Raw genomic sequence first — 11979 nt, forward strand, 5'->3', positions numbered from 1 at the left:
GCAGAGTACTGAAGTGTAAAGAAAACTTGCATCCAGTGAATGCTTGGCTTTATCTTTCCAGGCCAATGCTGCTTGTGCTGCCCTGGACAAGAAGCTGAGAGCCTTTGATAAGATGTTGGCAGAATGGCAACAGAAGTGGGGAGAGCTGCAGGTGGAAGTGGATAGTTCCCAGAAGGAATGCCTCATGTACATGACTAAAAAATTTCAAGCCTAAGACTGCCAATGAAGAAGCTTGGAGCACCTGGAATCTGTTGAGAAAGAACACAAGACCCTTTAGGGTAAGTACTGGTTTGACGTGAAAAACCTCTGTAAATCATAAACCTCTTGATCCCTACTGAACAACCTCTTGTTGTGTTTCCCACCACTAACTCTACTTTTCTTATTCTCAGCAGTACTTTCATTCTYGGTGAAAATACACTTGACAGGTTTAAAAAGTCACAGGCTAAATTCTGCTCTTAGGACAGAATTTGTACCCACACACATGCACAACCCAGTTGATTACTCAAGACTGTAACTAACATTAGTGCACTGCTTTCAGGGAACTGACTCTAGGAGAACACTCAGAATCAAGGATYCTTCTGAACCCTCAAAGCAAGACCGCAGCAGCAGCTTGGCTATAGTCACTGTTTTACTAGAAGGCTGTCACTCCAGGGTGGGCCACATATCATCACTAGAGTTCTGCAAAAGGGAATAAAGACCAGTTACAGCATTAGACAATGTTAAATAAGACACAGGTTCTAATCCTAACTCTGGCTACCAGCCCTCTCTCTAATCCTGAGCAACTCACTTTATGGGACAATTTACAATGTACAGCTTTCCTCTATGAAGGTGAGGTTTCCTTTATCCTCAGGGAGATTCGGCCATCTCCAGAACCCAGCTGAGAGCAAGTCAACTAAATTCCTGCTCAGTCTCCCTTTTACTATCACCTTGCCCCCACTGGCTATAAGGGGGGACTAGCAGCCTTAATTTTTTTGACTCTTCTGCTTCGTTCTATAAAATGCAGAAATCGATCCTATACTGGCTGGAAGATAACACTGTAAATATTGAGAAGATGCTACAATATTCTGCCTTTGCAACCCACAGAAAACCCCTGGCACAGACCCAGTTTTTCTGGGCTATCTCCCCCAACACTTTGCTCTGGCCTACATCAGCTGGCAAAGAGCCTCACTCTACTATACAAAGACAATGTGGCATCCTGTTTTCATTTTGAAAAAGCAGCCATTTGGAAGGGGGCTGAAGGAAGACTGGATAAGATCTGGAAAGTATTTTTCTTGGGTTAACAGGCTTCATTCTTCCACCTCCATGAACACACGCAGCTAGTAGGGCTCATTCAAAAATCCAAGGTAATATTTAGCAACGAATGCAAAGGGCCGTTGATGCATAGCGACTGGAACTGTTTCATGCCATTTCTATTCAAAGAATCTGTCTGGTGAACTTTGTTAAGTTCACGGTCCTGGAATAAACCCATCATAYGAAATGTCTTTTTTCTTTCCTAGAGGAAATTAAGGATCTAATCGTCTAGCTCGGGGAGGGAGAGAAGAGTGAATGTGAGCTGCAGAAGATTAAGAAGAAACTGGAGATTGAGAAGGATGAACCGTAGGTAGCACTGGAAGAAGCAGAGTCTTCCCTGGAGGTGCCAATGCTACACAGGTGACAGCTGCATGCAGGCCTGTTGCCCACATTCCAGCAGATGGATTCCTYACCTCTAACCCCACAGAGGGCATTTATTCCCCCACCTGTCATACATTCTGTTGCAGGTTGAAGAAAGTAAACTGATTCAGAACTGGTCAGGTTAAAACTGATATTGACAGGGAGAATCCATGAGAAAGGAAAGAAATTTGAAGCAACCAGATATAGTGATGATAGGACATGAAATCATAGGCTAAGACCAAAGCTAGGAGATTTAAGTTAGATAATAGCAAAATTTTCTAACTRTAAGGAGAACTACTCCTTGGAATAGATTGTATGGAGCTCATGGAGTCTCCATTATTGGAAGTTAAGTGCAGTCTTGTCACACATTTAGTGGGACTGGTTTAACAAGAGATGATCAAGACTTCAGGTAGTAGGATTTTTAAGACTACTTCCTAAGAGCTCTCTCAGGTCTACATTCTAAATAAAGGTGTTCAAGAACAGCACAGTGCAAAGTCTTGATACCCCATTTTTAAACAGGTTTCAAAGTTATTGTATTTTTATTATTTGGTAGGCAGCAATCTGATACAAAGGCTGGATCAGACTCAGCATAACAGAATGCTGTAACATATGCTTCACTGGGCTCTGCAGAAAGAAKTACCAGTGTGCAATTGAGTCCCTGCAGGTGAGTCTGGAGACTGAAGTGAAGGGGCGTGCTGAAACACTCAGGCTCAAGAGGATGGAAACTGACTTGAATGAAATGGAAATCCAGATGGATCATGCCAACAGGAACAGCAGTGAGCTTGTTAAGACACTGAAAAAAGTGCAATAGCAGACCAAGGTAACCAGGAAAGAGTAGAAACAGGTCCCTAAATTAAAAAACATAAACATACCAGTTCTATTGTACAGCTTAAGCAACAAAGTACTAGATTGTGTGCTCTTGTTTGGAAAGACCCCTTGAATACAAACTCTGAATTTGTTCAAAAGCCCTAGTTCTCCCACTTATACCAATTTAAATTTGCAGTAGTTTCAACAAACCTTAGAGACAAGCATTCCTATTAGCTTTTGCCAAACTACATATCCAAAGAACTATGCATTTGCAATTAAAACAACRGAAGTTTGCTTTTAAGAGAAATTGCCCTGCTATACTTGCTGAYTGAACGGTGCAGTGATGAAATGGACTAGAAACTAACTGAGAACTAAAACTAACCAGCTTCTTTCACCTCTTCAAATCAAAAACAGAATTATAGAAGCAAATAAAAGCTTAGTCCCTTTGTTGGAATACAATGATATAACTGCCAACAACAATCTAATTTTAGTAACTAAAAGAGTGATGAGGGAGAGGGACTATCTGTGCTTCTCTCTAAATAGTTACACACTCAAACCTTGGTTGCACCAGTTTAATTTAAGTATAATGCTCTTAAAGTCACCTTTTCATCTTGTACTGATGTAAAACAGGTATACGCGATCCTAGGATCAAGTACTGTGTTTGTTTGGTTTGTTTGTTTTTTAAATCTGACATCTCTTTAGAGAAAGCTTTGCAGAGACATCCTGTATCTTTCAGCATCCTCTCAATTCATTATTTATGTTGATCTTTCTTTCAGGACCTTCAAATACAAACGGATGAGGATGCTCACCAGCACGAGGAGCTGTGGGAGCACAACAACCTGCATGAACACGGCCTCAGCCTGCTGTAGACAGAACTGGAAGCGGRGCACACTGGCCTGGAGAGCGCTTTTGCAAACTACTGGAGCAAGAGCTGGTAGAAGTCACAGAGAGGAATAATGAACTCAAAGACCAGGTACAGACAAGGCAGCTGTTGCACAAATAGCTCTGCTTTGTCAAGAGTGCATGCGGTTTAACATCAATTCTTAACTCTGGGCAAGAAGTGCAGGATTTGGTAAATAACAGATAAATACAGCAGCGATCCTCAGGACAACTCTACAGAACAAAAAGAGCWCAGTCTTTAGAAATATCATATTGATGGTGGCCCAGCTCTGGTCCTAGAGAAGCCTATGACAAAACTTTCAGCAAGTTCAGTGGGAGAAGAGTTAAGACAGTGCTGAGCATGTCTGAAAAAAAACTTTAAAAGAGACAGTGTAAAATTCTAGTTGTTTCCATGGTGCTGGGATTTCTTCCATAGAATGTAGTGGAGAATGAGATCCATTTTAGTGAAATTTTAAGCATCCTTCCATTGCAGACTGCCATATGAAATAACATACCTGTCATTTCATTTTGTGGGTATATTTAATAAGCCAGTTTAACATTCACCATTACATTCCGCAGTTCTTTTCCATAAAGGACTACATGTGCTGAGGTTTGCAATGAAGAAAGTATAAAATACAGACTTCTGGAAAGGACTGATAATATGGGAAGCATTTCTCAGCTGTGATTKTGGGACATCAGTTATGAGAATTGAGTTATAAACGCAGGTTTTATTCAGATAGGTAAAAAATGCAACCAGTACATTTACTCCCAATTGATTGATGATGAAAGGATACAGTTTTTGGAARGTGAACTGCTATCTCCATATCAGGCTTTGTCTTTTAAGCTCATTTGTTTTACAAAACCTATATAGCACAGAACTTGTACAGCATTCTGTAACACAATGGCACATATACTTGACACTGTTTTCTTGAAGAGCAGCTTAGATTTCTAGAAAGTAGGGTTTTTTATTAAGCCATTGTAGTTGTTCTTTAGAGTAAACTTTATTTTTTTTATTTTTACAGCAACAACAAAAGTCCTCTAACGACAGCAACAGAAGTCCTCCAACGATTCATATCAGTAAGTACTAAATGAGCTGTGGGCTCATGTTTTCCAGGAGATAAAAAGACATACATATTGTAAACTCTAGAACAGGGACTGTTAGTTTGAGATTGCAATCAGATACAGTTTCATCAAGTCTGAAGCCATTTGCTGCTACTGCAGCATAATTTTGAGTAAATATTGATATATAAATTCAAATCCATATACACAGAAAACCAGTGAAACAGGCTCAGAATCAAGGACCTCAAAAACAAGGGGGATCTATTTCTGCCTCAAAAACACATTAKTATTTTAGCAACACATGAAAAGAAATGAAAAGCACATGAAATGGAAACACATGAAGGCMAATATACAGATCCCAGTGTATGCCAATGAAGATACAGAGGGGAGGAATCCCACCTGGTTTAACAGCATACTGCTTTATAAAGGAAAGTAACCTCTGTAGAAAACTATGATGAACAAATCATCTTTTTGTTGACTAAATGGAAGCCCCAGAGCTGAGCAGATAGGACATGCCRGGTCTCTAAGACTTCTTTTTGCCCTCTAGAATCACAGCCTGGTGGTTATTAAATGAAAGCTGCAGTCTAACCTTCAACACATTACTAATGAGCATGAGGAAATCATCAGCGAGTACCAAGCAGCTGATCAGARAGCAAAGAAATCTGTGGCTGACGCAAATCATTTCTCCACCCTTATGCCCTTTATGTTGGTAGCTGGAAACCTTAGGTATATATTCCATTATTTCTCTCCAGTGCTGATTTGAAAGTGCACTGTTAATATACGTTAGCACTTGCTTTTTATGAATCTAAAAAGCAGAATGCATGTTAGCTCTCTGATTGCACCAGTCTGGCAAAATTAATCTGTAAAAGAAGAAATCCACTTCCTCTCTGCCTTCCTAGTAATCTATATCACAGATGGCACCCTGAGGAATTCCTCCATTTCTTCTCTCTTTATCCCTTCTTTCACTTATTACACAACTCCACTCATCACACCTAACAGGCCTCCAACAAAGAGTAGGCTGGCTTCCCTCTCTAGCTAGTCAATGACATTCATAATTGGCACAGAGGGRAGAAAAGTTGCCAGCACTGAGCAGATTGCTCCATTGGCACTACGCTGACAACTGGCACTTCAGAAATATCATACATAGCTAGTTGTGGATTTAATGTACAGCATTTCTTCCCATAGCGAGGCTGAGCCTTCTGCCTCCTTTGTGCTTTCAGTTACTACAAATTTAGATTTTATCTTCACCTTCCATTTACAACACACTCTAATCTACCTTATTTCTATCAAAAGGTAGAAATGACAAATTCTGAAGTGTCTCTAAGTAGGTGTCATTAAAACCAAAACTATTGACTTAATAGTAAATGTGGGTAACACCTTAGACCAGTCCAGTAGTATAAAGCAAGCACACCACCACTCAGTGGTGTTGTTTATGTTCTAACCTAAAGTCTGTTAGTTCAACAAGGATTATTTCCATTGATTTCAATGCATAGTGGATGCTATCTTTAGAAAGGCAGCCTGTGATAAACAGAAATTAAAGATCCAGCAAAATTTTTCAGAAGCCATGCAGAACATGCAGATATCAGGTCTACATCTCCTAGCTTCCAACGCTCTGCATAAATAGCTGTGCTGACAGTCTGTTTCTTACCCTCCTCCTAGGCTTCTCACATGGCAGAACTGTGTCAGGAGCTGGATCACAGCATGCACCTGGAAAGCAGCAAGAACTATGAAATCACAATAAGAGACCTGCAAGTAAAGATGGAAGAGGTTGAGTAGTTAGTCTGGAAGGGAGGAAAATGCACCATCATGAAACTCAACACCGGGGTAACAAATATGGATCCAAGTATATTAAAAAGATCATTTCAAAAGAGCAGCTATGAAACTTTCCTGCCCTTGAGCTTCCATTCAGCACAAATATCTGAAAATAACATTTTCATTTAACAATTAGCATGTCCCAGAGGGCATGCACTAATTTAAGGAAAACCAATCTGGGCAGAGAAGATACATGTTGGACATACTCAGTCCACCGGAGTGCAAGAGAAGTTCAGCACTTCTTTGCGCCATGCACAGAATCAACCAATCAGAATCTTTGTGGTGCCAGTGCACAGCAGTAGCAAGCCACAGCTATTTGCAACTCGTCTACAGCCACAAAGGACAACCTGCAAGGTGTACTGCCTTCAGTGGCACGACCTGCTGTTTATTTTTGAACTCACTACAACAAAGCTCTAGAGTATATTTAAATTGCTGGGATAGATACCACCTCCCTATTCTTCTTCTGATCTTCGTATTTCCAAATCTACACTTAAAAAGGCTTCTGTAATCATTTGTCCTACTGGTCCTTTTCAGATTAAAGAACTGGAAACAAGGCTAGACTCTAAATAGAAACACCACATGGAGACTGAAAATTCTGCTCAAGAATGAGCGATGCCTAAAAGCTGGTCTTCCAGACAAAAGATGACCATAAAGCCAACCACCAGTGCATGAAGCAACTGGCAGAGAAGCTGCAGAACAAACTGAAAATTTGCAATAGGCAAAGAAAAGAGGCTATATGTATCTGCTGCTCTGGCTCACCATTTAATCACACAGTCTCACCTTGCATATACCAGGCACTTAGGCACTTTGTATCTCCAGAACACATACCGCAGGAAGTATGCATTCAGTTTATACTTGTAGCATCCCTAGACATGACCAGAGCATGTGCTTAAACAATTGAAGAYATCCATGCACATACTGAGATAGTCACCTAAAAACAAACATCATTCTCTAAAGAAGATTATTTCCCTCTCCCTTCTTTGCAGCTAATTCCCGTCCCCAGTCTCTTAAAATTGTGTATTCACATACACGCACATAAAAAGTTATCTACTCTTCTCCACRGTCATGACTTTACCTTCCTGTCATTATGTTGAAGGAGCACAGGCCAGACACATTTTGGAACTTTTTAAGTGCAAAGAGTTCTCTTTTAAAATCTAATCTTTTCTGGTACAGAAAGAGTAGGCTACCTGAAGCCTGGCCAAGTACAGGAAGATGATGCATGAACTGGATGATGCAGAGGAGAGGGTTAATGAGTTTTAAACAAACTGCTCACCAGTGTCTCACCATGTACAAGTTTCACCTCTGCAGAGGTCATCGAAGTGTCTAAACTCCCCTCCTTTCATGTCATCTGCTGAGGAATAGGCACCTCTGTCTGGAAGCTGGAGCTCACAGGCTTGAACCCACCTGCCTTGCACTTTTCAGAGCAGAGAACGGTGTAGGGCACAGATGAGGAATCACAAGTGTGTTCTCAGTACTAGGTAACTCATGTAGTTCACTACAAAATGTAACAGATATTCCCTAAGTGTGCTTATGCATGGAGATTAGTTCTGAATGGCTGCAGTCATTTTTTTTCAGTACTGATAGAACAGAAAAGAGAAAAGAACAGGATAGGATGCTTCCTCCCTCTTCCAGGAGGGATGCCGATTAAGGAATTGCTCTTTTCTTAAGGGCGCCAAAATTGCACTGCCAGGATTTCTCTCAGGCAAAGACCACCTCARGGAACCTTGACAACGTACTCCAGGACACTTCCATGCATTCCAGTATTCTGGCAGAGAAGACAGGAATCCAAACTATACAAAGCAAGAAGTACCCAGTTCCAATTCTCTCTCTTTCTTCCACTTGTGGAAAAAGAAGGGGCTGCACATCAATGCTTATAAAAGTGATTCTTTCAAAAGAGACGTTTGGGACGTTTTGATGGGTATTTGCCTGGGCATTTGAGTAATTCTGTCTTCTTTCTAGCAAGATTCTCAAAGGTAAGAAAGATGCTACTACAATACAGCTTCAGTGTCCTCTTTTTTCCCCCCAGAGTACTGCATATCTTACCAAGAGCTGCCTATTAAAAAATTGCTGAAGTAGTGATGGAAAGAAGTCTAGGATATCAGGAAGACACCTACATGGGAAAGAGACTGAAAGAAAGACAAAAAAACTRCAACTATCTGCAGAGAGAACTACCTGTGTCATACCTGAAAGCTTGCAAACATACTTGAGTATACTTGCAATGATAGAAGGCACATCCAGTATTACTTGAAAAGGCTCTGTGCTAACATGGGTTTTGCATTTTTCCTTTCAGGGACAGAAATAATTCTTTTCATTGATAGTCCTAATGCTTATTCTTAATAGAGCTTATTGTATAGAAAAACTTGAAGTTGCCGCTTTGAGATGCTACCCCTTTTACTGTGTCAGAGTTGCTCACCTGTAATGCTACCACAAAAAAAGAGTCTTCTTCCCATTCCTTCTTCCCTGTTCAATGCCTTGAGCCAGCCAGTGTTAACAGTATCAAGGCACAATTTTGCTGTCAGAGTCTAAAATGGTGATAAATACTGCTGCTATTTTCTTCACTTTTCTAGTGGAGATCATTTTCTGTGGGAGCTAGTGTTAAAACTGCTGTCTTCCAAATCCCACTATCACTGTGGTGCTGTTCGCCAAGCCCTGCTTGGACAACTGAAACAAATGCATTTAGGCACGCAACCTTTGAAAAGCAGCCTACCAGCAGGACAGGTGCTGCCAAATGTCACATTGTTTATACTTTGCTGTAAAGGTGGTCATTTAGAGTCAGAGCCTAGGGGCCTGCTGGCCTGAGGAAGCAGGCTCTTACCATTTCACTGCAAATCTTATCTGGCAGAGGGTAAAAGCAGTCAGTATCAAGCTCTCTGCTACCTAGAAAGCCAGAATGCAAAAGAGATTGTACAGTAAAATTTTGGTCAAAATTCAAACATGAAAGCATTCATCTTCTTTTCTCATTCTGTATTACGACTATTTCACACATTCCCAAAGTTAAAACAGAAGTTGCCAAACAAGACTGCATTAAGCAGCTAAAAAGCAGGGCAATAACATAAATTGACTTGCCCTGCTTAGGAACCCCAAATTCACAATTAACTTAAACCAATAGTGACTTTACCTGATCTTACGGCAATGCTCTTTATAATTCAAGATCATTGATGAAAACAGATTTTGATGAACTATTACAGTCTAGATAGCTATTCTAGGGAAGTTGTCAGGGAACGCAAGTAGGAAAGACAGATGTTTGTTGTCTACCCTTGTGAACACGAGACCTAATGATTCTCTCTCTGTAGTTGGGAGTGCTGTATTTTCAAATACCRGAGCTAACAATGCACATCTAGAACACCTCTCAAGGCAAATATTTGCATTTGCAACTACCTGTTTTTACCTACAATAGCCTGCTTTGAATTCAAAAGACTTCATTTTGACGAGCTGTTACCCAACTACACGCATTTGCTATTTTAAAAAAATGGCAATAACTGCTAAGGATGTCCCAGTCCAATTTCTTTTTCCATAAATATCTTACTGTCGGATTGTATCTAAACTACTTTTACTGAGCTCAGTTCAGYCTAGTTTATGAGGCCTTAATAACAAAAACATTGGCATCCTTTCTGGATTAGCACAGCACAATTGCATCACCAATACAGCAAGACCAAAGGTAGAAAGCTCTCCAAAACCTTTACTGCAGACAAGACTGTAACATTTAATGTTTAAAAGCCCTGAGCTCCTGCAGAGCTCCCCATTTAGAAACTTTCACCTGATGTGGTGAAAATCATTTTGTAAACATAAAACCATACTTAAACATAACTTAATTCCTGTTACGTAATTTTACTTGGCCTAGCTGTGTATCTTTAATCCGTGCAGCTGATCTAGTTTTTTGTTAAGCCAGTAAGGGCCACAATGATTACAGATCTCAGTTACAGAACCACAGCGAACACCAGTTCACGAGACCATCTAATCTAGCGTCCCACCCAAAAGTAAGATCTTAAGATTGCGTTCATGCCATTCCAGACAACTGCTTTTCAAATCTATTCTCAAAAACCTCTGATATGAGCCCACACCTCATCAAGCTCCAAAGTGCTTAGCTAGTTCAAATTGTTCAAAAATACTTACATTGTAACCTAGATCTCCCTTGCTGTTATTTTAGCTTATGACTTCTTGCTCTGCCCCCAGTGGACAAAAGAGAACAAATTGTTCCTTTCCTCATAGCAGCAGCCTTTTATGTATTTGGAGACTTACTTCTTCCCCAGTGTTCTCTCAATAGCCTCAGTAAAACTCACAGGTTTAACGACTCTGATCGTATTTTTCATCTTGGTCTCCAAATCATCCCTTATTTTCTTGTGTGTAGACCAAGAGTGGACACACTCTTCTAGTAAAGATTTTATATAGCTCAATAGAGCTGAAGAATTTCTGTGTATGCCTTACTCACAATTTTCTTAATGTGCATTGCCCTGGTATGCCATTTGTCTTTTCTGCAGCAGCAAGACATTATTGATACCTATTCAGGTTATGAACCACTACAGCTCCTCCAYCCTTTCTTGCAGGACAGTTAGCTGCCCAGTTGTTCCCGTCTTGTAATTCTGTTGGTACAACTGTGCACCTGTTATTGAATTGCATCTTATTTTTTTCATAGAACTACTATTCTGAATTCTAGTTCTATGACCAGGTGCTTATGCTGCCCTGAGACTTGATCTCATGTTCAAATGCAGCAATTATACTCTCCATTTCATCACTGGTGAGTAATGGACGCAGAGTAGCACCCTGCAGAAGCACCGATACCAARTATATTTTTCTCAACCAGTTTTGCAACTCCCTTTGAATGATATCATCTAGACTGGTTTCTCAGTTTATTATTAAGACTATCCTACAAGTCAGTGTAACAAACCTGATGGGGGTTTGTTGAYGGAGGGGTGGAGGAAAATCAAGGTATATACCATGTATTGCTTCTCCCTTATCTGCAAGTCCTGTTACATTGCCAGGAAAGGAAATTGCATTGGCTCAATTCATTCTTGATAAAGCCACACCAGCTAGCATTCACCTTCTCATTTCCTTCTAGATGCTTATAAACTGTTTATTTTTCCTGGGACTAGAAATTAAGCTTACTACTTTATTGCCCCTCAGTATATCTCAGTCACACATCTCTCCATATTTTTCACAGGCAATTAAGTTTACAAGTCAAGTTTTACAGAAGCCAAATCATCTGATCCAAAGCGGCCTGCAACTCCTCCAGGGAATTAAGAGTAAAGAAATGCAACTGTGTTTCTTTCTATATTCCAGCCACATAGGAGGGAAGGTCCTACAGCTCCTGAATGAGGCAGGAAAGGACTGTTAACCTCTGTGCTGAACAGCTTGGCGTTTTTTTTTTCCACCTCCCAATCCTTTTGTCTCCAAGAGGGAGAAATGCAGGGAAGGAGTAGCTCTTTACTCTGCTATAACCTCAACCTAACCCGAAGAAGCCAAGATTATCTTTCCTTTTTCCCACTGCCTCCTCCCCCCAGTTACAGGGCTCTGCCCACACCGTGACAGGCCCACGCACCAGGCCGCGCTGCCCACGCAAACCGCAGCGGCCACGGTGCCTCCACACACCCCCGAGCGCCCCGGACCAGGAGACGCCGCGGCTCCCGCTCCCTCCAGCGGGGGTAGACGTGGCCTCCTTTACCCCACAAGGCTAAAATGCACCAGGAAAGACAAACCGACCCTCTCCAGAGAGAATTTAGCGCGTYCTCCAGACCCTAAAACCCCCGTAACGGAAACCTGCCTGCGCGCTCCCCC

The 11979-nt window shown here is 41.1% G+C and overlaps 1 protein-coding gene across 1 annotated transcript in view; it reads left to right on the plus strand.

Moving 5' to 3' along the window:
- Window positions 1–7486, plus strand: part of MYH16 (myosin heavy chain 16) — a 32066-nt gene extending 24580 nt beyond the window's left edge. The window contains 13 exon segments of the mRNA XM_085309402.1: window positions 62–278; window positions 1497–1633; window positions 1758–1776; window positions 1779–1848; window positions 2278–2470; window positions 3234–3354; window positions 3357–3430; window positions 4943–5068; window positions 6055–6219; window positions 6742–6794; window positions 6796–6828; window positions 6830–6945; window positions 7385–7486. Of these exon segments, the coding sequence (XP_085165528.1) occupies window positions 62–278; window positions 1497–1633; window positions 1758–1776; window positions 1779–1848; window positions 2278–2470; window positions 3234–3354; window positions 3357–3430; window positions 4943–5068; window positions 6055–6219; window positions 6742–6794; window positions 6796–6828; window positions 6830–6945; window positions 7385–7467 (1407 nt within the window). The 3' untranslated portion in view covers window positions 7468–7486.
- Window positions 7487–11979: the final 4493 nt, after the last annotated feature.

The sequence above is a fragment of the Rhea americana genome, unplaced genomic scaffold (assembly GCF_003343005.1).
Source record: "Rhea americana isolate MKP2758 unplaced genomic scaffold, rheAme1 scaffold_297, whole genome shotgun sequence".
Taxonomy (NCBI): domain Eukaryota; kingdom Metazoa; phylum Chordata; class Aves; order Rheiformes; family Rheidae; genus Rhea; species Rhea americana.